Source organism: Sorghum bicolor, chromosome 9 (assembly GCF_000003195.3).
Source record: "Sorghum bicolor cultivar BTx623 chromosome 9, Sorghum_bicolor_NCBIv3, whole genome shotgun sequence".
Classification (NCBI taxonomy): Eukaryota; Viridiplantae; Streptophyta; class Magnoliopsida; order Poales; family Poaceae; genus Sorghum; species Sorghum bicolor.
The window spans coordinates 5,688,141-5,709,056 of NC_012878.2; the positions used below are offsets into that span (position 1 = coordinate 5,688,141).

A 20,916-nucleotide genomic window follows, 5' to 3' on the forward strand; every position below is an offset into this window, starting at 1 on the left:
GTCACGAGGGGGAGACGCCGCGGCGAGGCGACCACGCCCCGGGGTTTTTATGCAACGGCCGACTGCGTCTGGACGGCGTGGATTGGAGCCGGCACAGGAACTGGCGTCTCTGATGAGCACACGTGCCGGCTGGCGGTGACCCATTTCTGGGGACGGTTAGTGGTGGGGCCACTGGCGATCACGACTCGTTTTTTACTTCCTCCGTCGCACCTGAATTTAAGGGATGTTTTAGTCGTTTTCCAGATTTATATATCTAGCTTTGTGACGAACTAAGCTTATAATAAAGAGTATACCAACATTCACAATGTTAGATTATAGTTTCATTGAATGCACCACAAATTGAAGAGGAGAAGTTAGTTTTTTCTAAAGTACACACTTTCAAATGCCCTAAGTTAATACTCCATTCATTCTAAAACAAGTGTCGTTGTCGCTTTTTGATGAGTCAAAAGTTTTTAATTTTGGCTAAATATATATAAGAAAATTTTAATATTTATAGTCACAATTAGTATCATTTGATAGATTGTTAAATCTATTTTCATAATAAACTTATTTGATAATATAAATATTGGTAATATTTGCTATAAATCTAATAAGACTTAAGAAGGTTTGACTAGCACGAATAGTATAGCGACACTTATTTTGGGATGAAAAAAGTATATATTATCTATTATAAATTGACGATAGTATCTACTATAAATTGATGAGGAGAAATAAAAAAGTTTACATTTTCAAATTATTTTCAAATTGATGCACAATTTTTTTTAAATAAGATGAGTGGTCAAACTTAGGGTCAAAAAAATTAAACGTCTTATAATTTGGGATGAAGAAAGTATCTTTTAACTTTTGTAAATGAAGAAGTGAAGGTAATGTTTTCTTGCGATGGAACATATATCTTTTGATATCATGACCAAAATATTTTATGGTGAAATCTATATCCCTTAGAATAAAGCTAATTCTCACTAAAGTTCTATCTCAACATGAAAGTCATACACATCATCTCTCACTAACTATCCATATCATCTCCCACTAAACATTTCACATCATCTTCATTCTCCTAATAACCATGTCATCCCACTAAATTTTAACATCTTAATGCAAGCTATCTACGCCATCTCCACTAAGCGAGACTACTACTTTCAATATCTATATATCTATATATATCTTATACACCCCACTAGAGCTTTTATCTTGACATGCAAGCTATCAACCCAAACGGTCCACTGTCAGACACAATTAAAATCCACTAGCATGTGCCACATCAGTGAGATACAATTCAATAACATACATTTAATCCACATCAGTGTGCCATATTATCCACTAAACATTAATTTATGATAGTTTATCCCTTGAGTAAATATGTAATCTAATTTAATTCTAAATCACCCATAATTCTCGCGGCAATGCCAGGATATGCTTCTAGTATTTGAAATATAAGTCGAGAGGGAAGGTGCATGGTTCTAGTCCTCATTGGTTGCAATAGAAGAGTTCTAATCCTATTGTAAGAGATAGACTTTCCTTTAATCTGACTATGTCGGTTTGCATGCCTTGGAAGCTATGCCACCTTGTCCCACGTCTTCCTAGCAATCCGTGGGTCAGCCCATCTGAAAACAATAGTTTGATTTTGAATAATTGATAAAACCTTAGTGTAATAACCTTTTGCTCTAAGTGTTATGAGTTAGGTTGGTACCCTCCAAGATGTGGAGCAAGATGGCATCTATGGTGATGGAGGTGGCCAAAAGATGGTGAATCAAGTGCTCCAACTTGAAAAAGAAGAAAAAGAAAAACAAAACTTTATGGAGATCAAGACAAAGGTATAAATAGAGATTTTTGTTTTGCTGAGCAAGACATTATAGAGAGTGTGACTGGGTTTAGGATAGACAGTCATCCTATTAAGAGGGGAGCTCTATTAGACAATTTGATCATCTAGTGCCACTAAGTGTTGGTATTCAATACACTGTATTGAGACCTAGTGCACAATGGAGAGCAAGCAAAAATATTTATGAAAAATGTTTTGAAAATGCTAACTTGGCTCTAAACATGTTTATGAAAATATTTGAGAGTTAGCATCTCTTGCAATGGTGCTTCCGGGCACTTGGTGCTACCATCTTGGTGGCATGTACCGGACAGCCAGCCTGATGGGTGACAGGGTGCAAGTGCAACAGTAGCACGAATACGGTTTGGCCTGGCACCACCCTAATCGGTGTACATCGACAGGGCACCAGACAGCTTGTCCGGTGCATCACCTAGGTCACCACCATAATTTTTCCTAAGACTGGAAAAATTGAAAATGGGCACCGCCCTAAAAATCAAGAGGCAATATTTTTCAGGGTTGGCACACCGCCGCCCCTATCTGATGCTGAAAGCCCAAGTTTGGTATTGATAATTAATGACACCAAGTTGCTAATGCCTTGCGTTTAAGTAATTTGAGTTAGGCATAACAACATATGTGATGAAGGCGCATAGTGGCATGGAAAGGTAGCCACATGATCACAAAAGAGATGAAGCATGAAGTGAAGATCATGGTGATAGACGAGGAGCAAAGTTATTAAGGCAAAGGTATAAACATAGGGTTTTACTTTTGCCGGTCTTAGTTGAGTAGAGAAGTGATTGACCGGATTTAGAATAGATAGCCGACTATCAAGAGGGGAAATCACGGTCATCTCTCGAATCAAGTGCTACTAGATCCATATCTTGAGCATATGCATTAGGATCTAGTAAAATGCTAACTTAACTCCTTTGGTGAAAATGATTGTGAAAAGCTAACACACATGCACTTTGGTGGTAGACACTTGTTGGTGTTAGCACTTTTGCAAAGGAGGTGGAGTTCCTAGGGTTGAGAGAGGTTTGGGTTCCTCTCTCCCTCCCGCCGAGCTTGCGAGGCGGGATTCATCGCTTTTGTGAAAAATAAGTGTATATTTTCTATTGCGCCGGTGAGAAATTTGGAGAAGTCACGGGAGACACTCACCGGACGCAAAGCGCGGAGGCACCGAACGCTGGCCTGAGCGTCCGGTGTGCTGTCAGTGCTTGGCCCTATTAAGGTTGAGCACCGGACGCAGGGTGTTCCCTGTTCTTGCGTCCGGTGTGGCCTGACTTAAGCTGAGGGCGTCTGACTGGAGCACCGGTGGTGTGCGTCTGGTGTGAGGGGGTTTTGCAACCTCTCTGCGCTTAAGTCCGGTGAGCACCGGAGCGTCCGGTGAGCACCGGAGCGTCCGGTGCTCCGAGTCCGGTGATCGAGCATCTTTGCAACCCTCTCTGCGCACGAGTCCGGTGAATACTGGACGCATCCGGTGCTCACTTGGTCGCGTCCGGTGGTCCGTAGGTGACCGTTGGAGTTTGACGCGCGAGATTTAAAAGAGAACACGTGGCCAACCCCAGGGCACCGGACGCAGGGGGTCTAGCGTCCAGTGATCACTTGGTAGCGTCCGGTGCCCCCGATTTTAGCCCAGTGAAAGTGGGCCAACGGCTAGTTCTTTGAGGGAGCTTATAAATAGAAGGTGGCCGGCTTTGGGAGGTTTACTCTTGCACATTTTGAACACTTGAGGGATACTTTGAGCTAGAGAACACTCCCACCACTCATCTCCTTGCTTGATTGCTAATCTTTGTGAGATTGAGTGAGATTCAAGTGCATTGCATTGAGAGTTGCATCTAGTGGCACTTGATCCTTGAGTTTGCTGCGGATTTCTTGTTACTCTTGGGTGTTTCCCGACGCCCTAGACGGCTTGGAGCAGTGGTGGTGTTGAGCTCGTGATTGGAGATTGTTTCGAGCCTCACCAAGTGATTTGTGAGGGGTTCTTAAGCCTTCCCCATGGGAGATCGCAATTGGCTACTCTAGTGGATTGCTCGTGGCTTGGAGGATCCCCATCTTGTGAGTGGATGTGCGACACCCGCTGAGGGTTTGGCTTTGGATTGCCAATTAGCTCGTGATCCATCAAGTGGGTGTATCGCCACAACGAGAAGTAGCTTGCCGGGAAGCAAGTGAAACTCGGTAAAAAAATCTTATGTCATCTCTTGCCGAGGTCTCTCTTGTGATTGTGTACATGATTGATTGGATATATCTCATCTCTAAAACGTCGGTATAACAATCACTCTCTACTCTTTACATACTTGCCTACCTTGTTAGTTTAGCTTGTGTAGCTTAGTTCTTGTTAGAATAGAGTTGTTGTGTAGTCTTCTCTAATTGTTGTGGTTTAGTGTTTAGCCTTCTTGCTAGACTTGTGTAGGTGGCTTGCATAGCTTAGTTGTGCTAGTGCTAGAATAGCTTCGCCACTTATTTTACTAACTCACTTGTTTAGTAAAGTTTGTAGAAAATTTAAATAGGCTATTCACCCCCCCTCTAGCCATTTGGACCTTTCAGATGCATCATCACCTCCTGTCCTATGCCATTGAAAATAGTGGCTAGTTGAAACTAGCCATTGGAGTTTAACCATTATGGTCTAGCGTGACACCGCCACGTCTGATGGCCATGCAGAAATCAGCTCCAAGGGTTCAATGGCTCTATTTGCTTATGTGGCTATAAATAGACCTTGTGACAATCCTTGGCCACTCTCTTGGAACTTCATACACTTGTGTTAACCCTTTGGGAGCTAAAGAAACACAATCCACTCACTTGCACACTTGATTTCATCATTTGAGTGAGATTGATGAGCCTCTAGTGCATTGCATCGAGTTCTTGCATCTTGTGGCACTAGTTGAGCGTGTTGGGCTAGTGGTTCTCTTGTTACTCTTGATGATTGTTGTCACCTACCTAGCCCATAGATTGAAGGATTATTGAGCGGAAGTGGTGATTGTTTCCGGCTCTAATCGGTTGACTGTAAGGGGTGTTGTGCCTTCCTCGGTGGAGTGCCAAAGGCAACTCTAGTAAATTGCCCATGTTTTTGAGTGCCCTCATTTGTATAGGTTCTTATTATGTAGGGCTAGGCTTGTGTATGCCTATTAGAGCGTGAATCACAAAGTGAATCGGCTGACAAAATGGGGACTAGCTTGCCGGCAAGCAAGTGAACCTCAGAATAAATCATCATGTCACCGATTTGGTATTCTTGATTGATTTGTCTCTTGCCGGCTCGATATACATTTCTATCACTCTTGTATTACATTCTTGATATACCTGTGTAGTGATAGTTGTAAACTTGCTTAGCTAGTTGGTTAGTAAATTAATTAGTTGAGTAGCTAGTTGTTTTAGTTTTATCTTGTACTAGCTAGCTCACTAGTTTAGAAGTAGTGATATAGCTTGATTGATTGCCATAGAGATCATAATTCACTAGTATATTGATAGGTGGCTTGCATTTTTAGTAGAGCTAGAACAAAATGCTTTATCGTCATTTAGTTGACTAACAACTTTCTCTAGTGCTTTGTAGAAAAAATAATTAGGCTATTCACCCCCTAGCCATTTAGGACCTTTCACCATCTACTTGTCGGGTAGTCGGCCCTATGGGGAACCCTAAGGATCTCGGTTCGTAACCTAGGAAATATCAAAGAGGGAAGAATTTCCTACACAATCAGCGTCTTCAATGTATGCCACATGGAATTAGGATGTTCCATATACTACCTGATATATATGTTCCTTCCCATTAGATTATCTTTTCATACAAAACATGATGCATCAACACAATGTCACAAGTAATACAATGGAAATGGACACTATGGACATTACGTCTACGAGTTCATAAAGGCAAGAGAGAGATACAAGAGACACCCCCGGAGGGTAAGTAGCTACTTACTTTAGTTTATTATACTAGATGGAGGATTACACACATATGTGTCATACACAAAAAATCAATTTGGATTTCATTCCATGCAGTGGCCTGAGGATGAGTATATTGCACAAAAGAATATCAAAGATGACGACCCTGTGGAGGGTAGGTGACCTTTGGCTATTATATTGGATGATACCATATACATGGATGGTGATTCCATGACCGAAAGCTACAATAGGACATCAAAAAGATTGTAGATGTCTTAGGCAGTGGCATGATTTGAAATTAGGTCACTGATGACATTCTAGATACAACATAACATTGTTAATACTCATGTGGCATATGTACTAAAGTTTGAACATACTAAAACAATGATAAGTATTGTTTGCTCTCTCTCTCTCTCTCTATATATATATATATATATATGTTTACGTTTGAACTAGAATCACAAATTCATTTTCAATTTTGTGGGAAATTTACAAATAATTGGCCAAAAAATTTCAAAGGTTGGCGGGAAACTTTACAGAGGCGAATGATCATTACAGCCACCTCTACAAATGGTTGTGTAGAGGCAGCTATTATCGATAACCACCTCTACAAATCTAATTTATAGTGGTGGCTCGGGAACTCATCCGTCTTGGAAAATCAATTTGTAGAGGAAAACTAGAAGCGAGTGGGCTACTTGCCTCTAAGAGGCATACCACGCACCTCTAGAAATCAATCTATAGTAGTGAGGTAGAAGGGGGCTAGATCAGGTAGATCTAGCCATCATTGGCTCACTGAAACTCTGGAGGTGGACAACGCAAGTAGCAAGAGGCGGCGAAGGGACTTCAACATGCACGCCATTTCTTTTGGATGAGAGAGGAGTCTGGACAGAATAGAAATGAACTGATATGGGTAGATAAGGTGTCTAACTAGTGGCAATATTGGGTAATTTCCTCCCAACTCTATGAGGAGTTAAGAAACACCCTTTTGTGGAGCAACCCCTAAGAAGCTCCACCAAAATGGTGAATCTAGCCCCCAGATCCACTGTTTTAGTGAATCCAAATTTCGTGGATCTAGAGCATTTGGGAAACTTTCTATGGACTGGAGTTGTTTTTGGTGAATCTATACTAGAGCTAGTCGAGCTCTACTAAATAGGAGCATGTGACCAAGTTGGGTTCATATGGAGCTACACAGCTTTGGTTTTAATAATTATGGCTTGATTTTGCATTATCAATCATGCTTACGCTAGAGTTTAAATCTTTGTGTTGAGCTGGCAAGTAATAAAGGTGCAACTAGTGTTACAAGAGCACAACTGATATAGTCATCAACCTCTAGATATAAGGACGAAATGAACAACTCTATATTGTTTGTAAGTGACAACAAGCTAGTTAACCTAGGATGTAACTTTGGCATTTCAAATATTTTTGTCTATGCAACTAAGAAATTGTGAAGCAAATACTTAATTTTAACTCTACTCATGACACATTCATTACTCATGACAAACAAATCACAACTTCCATTAGAAGGCATTAGTATATACAACATAGATCTACAAAGTTACAACAAAGAAACATAGTAAGAAAGCAACAAGCACCAATAGTAGAGCTAATTTATTGGCTCGATAGCATAACAGATCCAATGTGTGGGCAACAAGCATGATCAAATCACCTCTTCTAGGCCTAGATCCAAAAATGGAAATAGATATATGAGATGGCAACAAGCTCTAGCTCAAGAAGACTTATAGACGAATAGTACCTACTAGACTAATACGGGCAAGCGAAACCGCTGATCCACCAACCTCTATGCCTCCTTCTATATCAAGATTGAGTCATCAAGAGATGGAAGATGAATCTTGTGAGAAGATGAAATCATTGCAAGGAAAAAGGGGATACAGCTTGCCCGCTTCAAAACCCACCTCGATAGCAACTAATGAGTGGTAGTCGGACCTAATTATTGGGGATGTATTATATGTTGGGGCCCTATTATTGTGTTTAGGGACCAATTGCATAGCTTAGGGGCTCATCTGTTAATGTTCAGGGTCCATCTGTAGTTCCTAAAGGCTCTTTTGTAAATACAAGCCCCACCAGAGAAAATAATGAAAACCTCCACATCCACTCGCCCTATAAAAGGGGGTGAGGGGAGACCTTGGAACTTGACTCATTTTCCACTTTTGCTACTCCCACATCTCTATGTTTGGTCCAAGGACAAACACTAACCCCTACCCTACATACAAAACCTCGTAAACCTCTAAATACAAAGCATTATAAACTTGTTAAGTCCAAATATTTATCATATCCTCAATCCAAAAATATAACATGCTCATGGTGCAGAAGACACTAGAAAACCTTGCAGTTGAATAATTAGATTCCAATGAATATAAGAAGTCACAAATAGGCATGATGTTTTAAAAGTAATGTTGCACACATTGATATCAATATGTGCTTTTGTTGCATGGCTAATTACTTCACTTACTAGAGATCACATAAATGGGAAAATATGTTGTTTGTTAGACAACATGTACCATATACCATCATCATTATAGTTTTGTGGCTGCACATGCCTTGTCTGGTCTTTTCTCTCTTCGCTTCGGCCGTTTGGCGTTTCCGGTTTGGCGCTGTCAAACGCGAAGGCGAGCACGACCATGACGAAAGCAGATGGCACGCTCTACACCAGACTCCTATCGAATACCAGCCTCTTCCCTCTCTTGCCTTCACTCTATAGCATATTTATTCCTAGCTGTTGATTGCTCATTTTGTGTCGAGGAACGGGGTTTTATTATGGTTTTCTAGATCAAATTTCTGCAATGTCGCGCAGCATGGGGCATTACTTTGATACTGGTAGTAGGGAATTGGGCAAAAGGAGGACCGTTTCCTTGGGCGGTCGTCGTGCCGTGTAGCTCAATTCACTAGTGGAACGGTTAGGAGTTGGAAACTTTGAACCCTACAAAATTCATTTTTATATCTCTGATCTATCATAAGCTGAGTGATGTTGTGGGTAGGATCATGATTGGTCACACTGAGTATTAGAGGAAGCTTAACCTATAAAATAATAAAAATATGTCAGGAGCAAAATCGGTAAGGTTGTTTTAGAGGCATTATATGATAATAAGTGTCAAATTACTCGGATTGCATCGCATGCACATGGTGGAGTATCTACAATATTATTGTATCCTATTTTACATTTTTTGCATGTCTTGGTGTACCAATTTGTGGTTTGAATGATACTTCTGCAATGCAATTATAGGTTTCTCTTCCCTATAATTAGTTGAAAGAGAGGCATAAGTAAGGAGTATCATTAGTGCAAATTTTTTTATGCTATCAATATCAATTGTTTGTGTGGTTGAAGGAATTTTGTACCTGTAAAGATGCAGCTGGTAATGCTGATATCTCTTGGGTATTATGTAATTTTCCTGTTGTCTGTAGAGGACTCATTTGAATGGTCTCAGGCAACTTTTTGTTGCAGAGCATGTGTTTTTCGTTTGTAGTTGTTGTATAGTTAATCGTTAAAATAGCACTAAAAGAAAGTTGTGATTGTGAAATTTGGCTGTTTGTAAAGTATATAGTAGTTTATGGTAGTTACCTTGTTTGATAATTGGCCACCTCAGCTAAAGCTAATTTAATGTACACCCAAGTTGCAGAAACTTGAGGATGCTTCATATTTTCCTGCATAAGGTTTGAAATTTGTTAGTTTTGAGATATAATAAAAATGGTGCATTAGAGGATGATCTTAGATGACTGGCCTAAAAATTTTGATACAGTAAGAGCATCTCCAAGGGCTTTGCAAACAAACTTTGCATTACTCTATTTGCAAAAAAGAGTAGAAAATACCCCTCCAATGGTTTTGCAAATAAGGTTTGCAATTTGGTTAATTTTGCAAATAGACGTTGAGGCTTTGCATATATGCAAACCTTCCCACCACTTTGCATCTACAATTTTGGCCTTCTACGTCGGACTCCGTCCCCCCGCCCCCCCACCCCGCGCGATTTCTCTACGCCCTCCGCCGTCCCTGCAGCACGCGCCCGCCCTCCCTACCGCGCGCGCCCGCTCTCCAGCTGCCGCGCGTGCCCGCCGTCCCTCTAGCTGCCGTGCGTGCCCGCCCGTCCCTCCAGCTGGCGGCAGCGCGACCACGGAGACTCGCGCGCGTCCACGAACGACGACGTACGCGGCCACGGCGCGGGAACGAAGGTGGACCTTCCATCGCGGGGACCTTCCCTCGGAGGAGGACGGAGCCGAACTAACGCGAACTACGACGGCGACGAACGACGAACGCGGCCTGGGCTGGGCGGCGACTGGCGCGAAGACCTGGGCTGGGCGGCAACTGGCGGCGACCTAGCCTGGGCGGCGACTGGCACGCACGACGTACATCAAAATGGCGCGAAGGGAAAAAAACGCGCGGGCGCGATCGGTGAAAAAAAATCGAGGGTGGGGTCCACACTTTGGGTTTGCCAAGTCTAAATGCAAAGTCTCTTGGAGTTGGACTATTTTTAGACTTTACAAATAAGTTTGGGACTTTGCAAACAACACCGAATGCAAAATTCATTTGCAAAGTCCCTTGGAGATGCTCTAAGGTCGGCAAATATTCCTACAATGATTCCATCTTGAGACTTTTTGATGACTTGTTTTTTATCAAAATTTTCACCTTCTTGGTCCCAAAGCACTATTTGTTGATCTTGCTCACTATACAAAGACAAATGTCAGAAATGTAAAAATTTGTATGATGGTTTATAAGTTCTGTTATGAAAATGGATAGGTATGGATACTCTAGGTCGTGGATTTGTATCTTCGACATAAGTCCAACAACATCAAATGGGCCAACATCAATGATGACTCCTATTAAATCTGGCGCAGACAAAAAAATCTATGAGTTTGTTCCTAAAAAATCAAAGAAGAGGTACAAAGTGTGTGTATTACGTGTACAAAGGAATTTCCCTATATATATATATATATATATATACCCACCGAGTAGTGGTCTAGAAAGTAGGCTTTTAGCTGGTACTTCACCAAAGAAGCAGAAGTTGAATGCATAGTGTGGGATGTTTGCACAGTTGAATGCCTAGTGTGTGATGTATAAGGATGAAAACGGTCGAAAAACTCCTAAATTGTTTTCTATTTTTATATTTGAAATACGAAAACAAAAACGAAAAAGGTAAAGTCGGACACGAAAACGAACGCGAACTTACGAAATATCAAGAATTTCGAAAACGAACCAATTCGAGCGGATTTATATCGAACACGGTCGATATACGAAAACTCAATACGAAATACCGATGTGTAGTACTAAGTGCATAACTAAGTATATACACGATCAAATTTAAGTGCATATAATAATTAAAAAGTGCATGATTCTTGGTCTTAGGTATTTAATATAATTGCCCACATATAAATAAGAACAAGTAATTAATAGCTAGCAGGAACATAGCTAGCCACTAGTAGAAAGAACACAGATGCATGGTGAGTACTCTGTAATTGGGCTGTGTGACCGTGCACTTGACTAAATTCGGTTTAAACCAAATTTTGAATTCGAAATATTTCAAATTAAAAGTAGAAAAGTAGAAAACGGTCGAAAAATGTCTAAACCGTTTTCTACTTTTATATTTGAAATACGAAACATCTAAAATACGAAAACGAAAACGGTAAAGTCGGACAAGAAAATACGAATTCGATCGGATCTAATATAGAAAGCGGTTCGGTTCGGTTCGAGATATTTCCGTTCCGTTTTCATCCTTAGTGATGTACTTTAGCGATATGTGTGAATTGAAGGATGAAACCTTGGTGATGATAATTGTAGCTTCTATTTTTTAGATGAATAGCAGTAATACCGGAGAAAATGTAAACTTGGTCGTCAGAAAGCATCAACCTGATTTTTTTTTCTAACTTTCTTGGAACATTGATTTGAGCCATAGTTCCCTGTATACATCAAATAAAGTGAATATAACATAGTTATTAGAAAACATTAAGGAGACATTAGTTAGAATAATGTGACACCCTAAAAATTGATTTTTGGAATTAGAGCTAAAATGATTTAACTATGAATTTTTGTGCTCATGAAAATATAGGAAAAATAATATTTTTCATTAAATTAAAAATTATCATAGGAGTTAGCAATGTGTTTGAGCATGCATGCCTTGGCATTTTATTTATTGTGATGGGTGTATTGGAACTCAAAATTCAAAATGATTTAAAAGGATTTTAAAATGAGTTTCAAATGGTTTTTGAATAAAGGAAAAACAAAAAAAGGGAAAAGACCTCTCCCTGCTGATGGCCCGAAGGCCCAACCTCTTCCTCTCCCCTTTCTTCCCCCCCCCCCTTGGAGCCGCAGCCCATTCTCCCTCGCCCCGCGCTCGGCCCAACTAGCCCTTCTTTCTCCCTTTGGCAGACACCTGGGCCCGTCCCTCTCTCTCTCTCTCTCTCTCTGACGCTCAAGTCCCGCCTGGCAGCGGGCGTCTCCTTTCTTCCTCCTTGAGTCCGAGCAGGACACGATCCCGGGCGAAATCGATCCCCGAGAAACCGTGATTCGTTGCCTTTTTCGTCAACCGACGCCCCTATAAAGCTCGAGGACTTCCCCGCATCCTCTTTTCCCCACCCGCGAGGCTCGAGAGCTCGGATTGCGGCCATTGTCGCAGTTTTGGATCCCGCCGAGAAGCAGGGAAAGCCGCCGCTGTGAAATCCTTCCTCGGCTGTCGCGTTTCCGAATTCAAGGACTTGCCAAGCTTCGGATCGAGGTTACGAAGATTCCTAGCCCCTTCTCTTGCTCTCTACTGCGTTCTAACGATCTTACCGCGCTGCCGAACTCATGCAGGGAGCCACCAGCCGCCATTCTCCATCGCTGGACCCTTCCCGAGTTTCTCCGCGACCCCAAAAGCAGCTGGGTGAGTTCGCGAAGTCCCCCTCTTTCTCCCGGAGTATTCCTTTTGCTTTCTAGTGCCCGGATTCGCGACATCGATGAACTCTGGCAAGGCTCCGGCCTATTCCGGCCATGGCGCCACCGCCACTGTACTGTTCCGGCCGGCTGAGCTCCCCCAACCTCTCCTGAGCCATCCGATCTGAAATCATCGGCCACGATTAAAAGATACCCCTTCGGAGTCATTTTTCTAAAGAGTCCCTGGAAGATTTCATGCTTAACCCGCGAGCCATAACGCCTTTCAGGAAGTACGCTTTGCTGTTTTGAAAACGTAAAGCACCTCGGTTTAATACGAAATACGTTTTCTGAAATTACAAGTTTGCCACTTAAACTGTTTTGCTCATAACATGCTCATTTTAATTCTGTTTTGGTCCATTCAAATTGCGCTGGATTCGTTTTAAGGAGCTCTACATGTTAGTAAAATTGTTTACTCAGTTTGAAACTTTTTTATTTCGTGACTTTAATTAATTAATTTCTTTTCTATACAAAATCTTAGAAAAATCATAAATTCTCCGTTTTAGCTCCGATTTTCGTGAACTTTACGTCTGTGAGATCGTAGCGCTGCGTAGAATCTTTTTATAAATTTTTCATATTGTTTTTGTATGATTGGTGTACTGTTCTAATTGTAGCTTTGTTTGCTTCGTGTATGTTTTCTCCGATTGTTTGTGTGATCGATGATCAAGATTAGACGATGACCAATCCTTGGTGAACCAGAGTGCTTCAGTGACTAAGATCAGAGCCTTGGACAATTAGTAAGACCAGCAAGATCAGCAAGAGCATTTGGATCAAGGCAAATATAGCATTTGGATTTTATTTCTGTGACCATGATCCTGTGACTAGATTAATGTTAAGTAATAAACGATAAAAATGACTTTTTAGCAACTTGATGATTTGTCTGTACGTGATCACCCGGGACAACAGTGCAACCATGAGGGCTATAATGGCTCTAGCTTTAGCTTAGTATGAGGATCTTTTTTCTAGCTTGTTAGCGGTTATCTTAAATGGCGTAAGAATGGCTAGACATGTTGGATATAGTGTGGCCTCTGTCCGTGTGTATAGGCTGCGGGTTATGTGCCATGGAGGGGGGCTCTATATCTGCCTGCCGAGTGAATCTAATGGCCCTAACTTGTTAGACGAAACTTTTGAAAGGCTTCATAGTGATCCCTGCCGACCTTCCTTGGAAGTGGGTTAAGAGGCTGATCACCTCGGGCGAAAGGGTAAATCATGACTCATGGGTAAAGATGTACAACCTCTGCAGAGTGTAAAACTGGTATACTAGCCAAGCTCACGGTCAGAAGCGGCCCTGGGGACATCTACATTAAGGGTGATGAATCTTGTGTGTTAAATATGCTCATTGTTTATTGTTTAATACTCTACATTATTTATGTCACATTGATCATGAGATTGTGGGAGCTATACAATCTAGTTGCTATACTTGTGGAGTTCGACATGGACTCACTCTTGCTATTTTCCCCAAACCTCAGGAGAAGTTTAGGCTTGTGATCAACCAGTCAGTTGGATCCTGTAGAGAGAAGTTAATACCCGAAGTTGGAGTTATTTATCTGTTGTTTGCTACCAAAGGTTATCTCTTTTATACTAAGTACGTTATATATTTATGCATTGTCTTTTGATATTACCCCTTATTTGTAGCTATATGTGAGATTTGACTTCTAAAACTACATATGGTGTGTATCTGATTTTGTCCTTAAAATTGGGTATTACAAATAAATACATCATCATCACTGAAAGTAGGTTATCAATGCTGATCAGTGAGTTTGTAGTAACATATTTTGCATCCCATAATCTTACAAGTCTACCAAAAATCTTGTAGTTGTCTTGGTTAGAAATAATGTCTTTACATTTTATAGTTTGGTTCATGGTGTGAGTATCCTGCATAATTGCTGTGAATATCCTACATAATTGCAGAAAAGATATCAATCAGTTAGGAGCTATGGTTTACCTAGGAGAATTTTTTTTTTAGCCCAAATTTAAAATATATTTCAAATTTGACCCGGTTTCGAAATTATTTTTAAGACTAGCCCATTTGGCCCCGCCACCATGCATGGCGGGGCAAATGAACTGTACCCCGCCATGCATGACGGCGGGGTAAAGCTTCCACATGGCATGCAGCACCAGGTCCTGCTGACGTGTACCCCGCCATGATCCATGGCGGGTTAGGCGTTCTCCATCTCCCATCATGGCGGGGTATGGCTAGGTCCACTAAAATGGTCGAACGGACCCTTTTTTTAGATAATGGATGAAACATCCGGCTTCATCTATCCGAAGATAGAATCAGACCAATTATTACAAAACTTCCATAAAGGGCAAAAGTAAAGGCTGCGACTGAATTGCAGCCCACCAGAAGGAAAAGAAAACATTCGAAGTAAAGTTTGAAACTAAGCATGACCAATGTAACTTGAAGATAACCACCCATTGAAACTAAAAAAATGCAAGGCTGACGTTTCTAGGACCTGCCCCACGAGATTTAACTGCTCCCGTTGATCGTCATGCCACTGCAAGTGTGCCCACTGTCGAAGCCAGTGCGTTCCCCTGAAGAGTACCTGCAAGAAAGATTTTGGTCTGCATCTGTCAAAAACCACTTCGTTTCGGGTTATCCAAGTTGCCCAACAGAGCGATGCAGCTGCCGTTAATAACAATGAATTATACTTTTTAGTGCCTAATTTTGTCCATCTTAAAAATATATCATTTATTTGTTGGCGGTGGCAATGCAAAAATTATATGAACAGCGCGCCATAAGAATTTGGCATGAACACAATCAAAAAAGAGATGATTAATTGTTTCTAGAAAGTGACAAAAACAACAACCCTCTGTCACCATTCCAGTTACGTCTAACTAAGTTATCCTTAGTTAAAACCACTTCTTTTTTTAAATACCAAAGAAAAATTTTAATTTTCATTGGTAACTTAGTTTGCTAGATATCTTGTGACACCCGAACCCCATTGTTAATCAACGCAGCATACATAGACTTGACTGTAAAGATCCCAGACGCATTCAACCCCTAGACAAATACATCCTTCTGGTCTACCAAGTTAAGATCCTGTACAGACGCTACAATTCTGTGCCAAGCCAATAGGTTTGCACCCACTAGATTTCGTCAAAAAGAAATATTAAATGGAGTTGAACCGAGCACTTGTGCAACAGAATCATCCTTTCTCCATACAATATTAAACAATGAAGGAAATTTATCCTTAAGGGGTTTATTTTCCAACCAAGTATCACTCAAGAACCTGGTTTGAGATCCATCTTTTATCTTAAATGAGCCAAGTTCCAAAAAAAAATCTTTGACATTCATTAGGCTTTTCCAAAAATGCGAATCCAATGGTTTTTTAACATAACTTCCTAAAGTCTTATTTTTAATATACTTTTTTCTTAATAATTCCTGCCACATGTCGTCCTCGTTCAAGAATTTGAATAATCACTTACTTAATAAACACTTATTTTGCGTATCCAGATTTTGAATGCCAACCCCACCTTGACTCTTTGGCTGACATAACACCTCCCACTTTGCCAACCTATATTTTCTTTTATGCTGATCATTTTGCCAATAGAATCGAGATCTGAAGCAATCTATTTTTTCTAACACACCACGTGGAACTTCGAAAAACGACATCATAAACATCGGTAAACTAGAAAGCACCGAGTTTATAAGAATTAGTCGCCCTCCTATAGATAACATTTTCCCTTTCCAGCCACTCAGTCTCTTCTCAATTCTATCTTCGATAATCTTCCAATCTTTATTATTTAACTTTCTAGTGTTCATAGGAAGTCCCTGATAATGGAATGGGTAATTACCGACCACACAACCAAACAGTTGCGAATAGAACTCCTCGTAGTCTTTTGCTTCACCAAAGCAAAAGATTTCACTTTTATGAAAGTTTATCTTTAGGCCCGATAATTGCTCAAAGGTTGTCAATAACAGTTTCATATTGACTGCCTTCTCAATATCATGGCTCATAAAGATGACTGTGTCATCCGCATACTGAAGGATTGACAAACCATCCTCGATTAAATCAGGAATAACCCCCTCGACCTGACCTTCCTCTTTCGCTCTGGCAATTAGAATGGCTAACATGTCGACTACTATATTAAATAGTATAGGCAACATAGGATCACCTTGCCTAAGGCCTTTTTTGGTCTGGAAGTAAGAACCTAATTGACCATTCACCTTAATGTTAACATTGCCCCCTTCAGTAAACCTCTGTACCCACTGACACCATTTTTGTGAAAAAACTTTCAATCTTAAAGTTTGTTGTAAAAAACTCCATTTAATCTTATCATAGGCTTTTTCAAAGTCTATTTAGAAAATCATGCCATTCTTCTTTTTTGAGTGTAGCTCGTGTATTGTTTCATGCAAAATTACCGCTCCCTCCATAATATTCCTTCCTGGCAGAAAGGCTGTCTGAGTAGGTCTAATTATTTTCTGAGCTATGGAAGTCAATCTGTTGGTTGCGACTTTAGTGAAGATTTTGAAAGATACATTCAGTAAACAAATAGGTCTGTATTGCTTAATGACTCTCGCATCCTTCTTTTTTGGCAACAAAATTATAGTTCCAAAATTAAGGCGATTCAAATGCAAATTATCTTGATGGAATTCCGAGAACAAAGCCATCAGATCATCCTTTATAACAGACCATAAAACCTGATAAAACTCTGGAGGAAAGCCATCTGGGCTAGGCGCCTTATTATGTTCCATCTGGAAAATTGCAACACGCACTTCTTCCAAAAAAGGTTGGGTTAAAAACTCATTTTCCAGTTCGGAGACTTGTGGAATATCACCGGTTTGAGTCTCATCCACCTCGATCGGAGTGATCTCTGGTGGACCAAACAAATTCTTATAATAACTAGTAATATGCGCTTTTAGTTGTGCATCACCGGTTATTAAATTAACCCCATCCTCCAACTGAAAAATTCGAGTTTTTCGATGCCTGCCATTAGCCTTTAAATGATAATATTTTGTGTTTGCATCTCCTTCTAGAAGGTGTTTTAATTTTGCTATTTGGTACCACTTTATCTCCTCTTCCCTCAACAGCTCAGACAATCGTTCGTTGAGTACATGTTTAAAATCCACCTCCTGCTGAGTAAGGAGCATTATTTTCGCTTTTTATCGAGGGCATCTAGTTTATTTAGAATTATTTTTTTTCTTTTTATACACGCCACTGATATTTCTTGCCCATCCTCTTAGATATTGACGAAGCCTGCTTATTTTGGCTTGCCACCATTCTATAGGCGAGCCACTAACTATTGTACTTTGCCACACATCCTTAACCATCTCACAAAATCCTTCTCTCAGCAACCAACCCAATTCTAATTTGAATTGAGGCTGATAATTTGAGGACGGATTATTTATAGAAAATAGCAGGGGTGTGTGATCCGAAATTTCCCTAGTCAGTGCTTGAACAGTGGTATGCGGAAACTTAGATTCAAAATCTGTACAAACTAGAACTCTATCTAATCTCTCAAAAGTCTGAGTTGGTAAATTATTTGCCCAAGTGAAATTATGCCCGGACATCTCAATCTCTCTCAAGTTTAAAGAGTCAATCACCACATTGAATAAAAAAGGCCACATATTATTAAAATTAGCATAAATCTTCTGGTCGCCGTATGATATTAAAGTCGCCCCCTAAAATTATAGGTAAAGCTTTCTTAGAACATACATTGACTATTTCAGATGAGAACACAGATTTATGTTCTGCTTGCGCCGGGCCATAAACTAAAATCAAATTAAACTTAAAGTCATCCTCTCTCCGCCTAATCTTAAAGCGGACAAAAAAATATCCTTCCTCAATCTCCCCTATATCAAAGTTAAAAAGATTAATACCTAGTAACATACCTCCAGACCGTCCCCGCGGAGCCATACAATGCCATAAATAATCTCTGCCAGCACAAATATTATTTAAAGTGGATTGTGGAAAATTTGCTCTACCAGTTTCCGACAAGGCAATGAAATCTAGGTTCTTCTCTTTTGTTAACTCATTCAAAAATCTATACTTTTTAGAGTCCGCAAATCCATTACAATTCCAAAAAATACCCTTCATCACGACCGACTTTGTGATTTGCGATTCTTCTTCCTAGAGCCTTTTACAGATGATAAGGGGGTTTGAAGACCCTTAGGGTCACAAACTCCATCACCTAAACCCTCTGCTATCTCAGAGCAAATTAAATTAAGTGCATCCAAATCCAGAGAATCTTCGAAAGAACAAGCTAAAGCATCATCCAAAACCTCTTTATTCCAAATATCAATTGTTTTAAATTCAGCTATACGTTGTAATTCTAAATTTCTTAAATTTTCTAATGAATTGTGAATCTGAGTAGTATCATCCCCTAACCGAACCCCTATAGAATTGACTGAATGTAAAAGACTAGTGTCATCCCGGGAAATAAAAGAAAATGTAAGGGGATTTTTACCTTTATCATTAGTGATCTCCAGGTTGTGGCGCGCTTTCAACTTTGTTGCCTTGCTTCTCTACCGAGTCTTGATCTGATGTTGTGGCCGTCCTCTTACTTGATCTCGCAGGAGACACTGTCCCACCTTTCTGGCCTTTCAACTTGTTAAGCTTGGCAGAGTCATTATTTGGGTTCAAAAGCTTGGCATTCCAATCACCAGTTGGCTCGGCGGTCAACAATATCACTGGATTTGGTTCTCCGGGCTTACTGTTATTTTTTGCAGCTTCAACAGGGGGGCTATCCTGCTGACTTGTTCCACCAATACCAGCCTTCTTTGTAGGATGTGGTGCCTGATCCGCTTTTTTTTATCTATGTCCATCGGTTTGTCACCATTTCCCTCCTCTTTAGGGTCATCATCATTAGGATCATCATCCTCATTAGGCTCTTCATCTTCCAATTTAGAATCAAGGTCAAGCAAGATTGGCTCACCCTCAGGCGCCTCCTGCTCCACCCCAAAATGCAACTGGTAGATAAATTCCCCAATGACAACATCTACAAAAGCTGGAATTAGAGCAGAATCTATCACTGCTACTCTCATTCTTGATCTCCCAAATTTTTTTGTAAACTTAATGTCTACAGATTTGGGTACACCTAGAATTGAGGCAATTGCCCAAATAATGGGAAATTCCCTAAATTCACTAGGAAGTCCCCGAAACTGTACCCAAACTTTCTCAATCTCGTACTTGTAAACATCCTCTTCTGAGCTTTTCTCAAATTGAATTTTTCCTTCGAAAGACTTTGTCACCATAGGGCCCCAATTGACCACAGTGTCAAGCCAAACAGTGGAGGGGAAATTAGTGGTGAAGGCATCTTTTCCTTTCTCCTCAATCTCCCATTTGAACTTCCCTGGTAGTAACATTCCAGCAGTAATGGAACCTTCCAATACATGTACCACTACGGATTTCTCTTCCACTTTATCTTTTTGAAACTCAGAAAAAACAGGGATATAATAAAATCCAAGCCCCTCCACAGCATAGCCATAAGGAAGAGCAGATAAATTAGTCTTTTTTGCATAAGAACAAGTTTTCGCCACATGCTCTCCGCAGCAAAATTGACAAGAAAGAACTGTTGTGCACTCATGACTTGTGTGCCCTTTAGTGAGACACCTGAAACAGAAAGGCTTGCCCTTGCTCTTTTTAATACCCTTGGATGACTCTGGTAAATCAACATTCATTGGCTCATTGTCAGGATTATGTGGGATAGTGTCTTTTGGTACCTCAGCTGTTGTCTTGTTTTCAACCAGACGATGCGGTGAAAGTTCTAGCTTGCTCCCCTGCTTGTGTAGGCCAGCGGGAGGGGCCTGGTGAAGCTCCTGGCCAGCCGAGGGGTGGCCGGGCTGGGGATCGCCGAGCACAGCTGAGCCAAGATGGTTATCGGCTGTAACAGCGATGGGGACACCTCCTGTGGCAGACTTGGTACCCGTTGCAGGCACCGTGGAGTGCTGTTGCTGGGCACCCAAGTTCTGCCCCATCTGGTCAGCGATGTGGGCTCCGGTGCCGTAGTCCCCCCCCATCGGAGTTGGGTTTGGGGTCGCCTGCTGTTGGAATTGTTGACCTCCATATCCTGCACCTCGGCCACGCTTGCCACCATAGCCGCCATAGTATGGACGACGACCACGATTAGCACCGTGAAAACCTTGGTACCCATAGTTGTTCTGGCTGCCATAACCACCATAGCCACCATAGCCGCTACGACCTCCACCGAAGTTGCTTCCACGGCCACAATTATGGGGAAAAGACCCATAGCCACGGCCGCCTCTCCCTGCAAAACCTGGATCAAACCCCGGATTGAAACCAGGATTAAACCCCGGGCCTCCCCTTCTGCCTCCTTGCTGCCCGAACCCGCCACCATTAGCGCCCCCTTGCGCCGCCAT

At 41.2% G+C, this 20,916-nt stretch overlaps 1 protein-coding gene across 1 annotated transcript; it reads right to left on the minus strand.

The window, feature by feature from the left end:
* On the minus strand, positions 48–20,916 carry LOC110430383 (protein argonaute 2-like). The gene is made up of 5 exons (XM_021448042.1): positions 20,187–20,916; positions 19,705–19,889; positions 19,309–19,506; positions 18,430–18,473; positions 48–210 (listed from the first exon to the last, which is right to left on the minus strand). The coding sequence occupies exons 1-5, from the start codon at positions 20,914–20,916 to the stop codon at positions 48–50; spliced, it is 1,320 nt and encodes a 439-aa protein (XP_021303717.1).

Excerpts from the sequence above, each read along its gene's own strand:
- LOC110430383 (XM_021448042.1), bottom strand. The coding sequence starts at position 20,916 with ATGGCGGCGCAAGGGGGCGCTAATGGTGGCGGGTTCGGGCAGCAAGGA. Across the intron at positions 18,474-19,308 it reads ACATCCTACAAAGAAGGCTG|AGATTATTTATGGCATTGTA; the intron begins GTATTGGTGGAA and ends TTGTGCTGGCAG. Across the intron at positions 211-18,429 it reads TCCGCGGGGACGGTCTGGAG|GTGCGACGGAGGAAGTAAAA; the intron begins GTATGTTACTAG and ends CCTTAAATTCAG.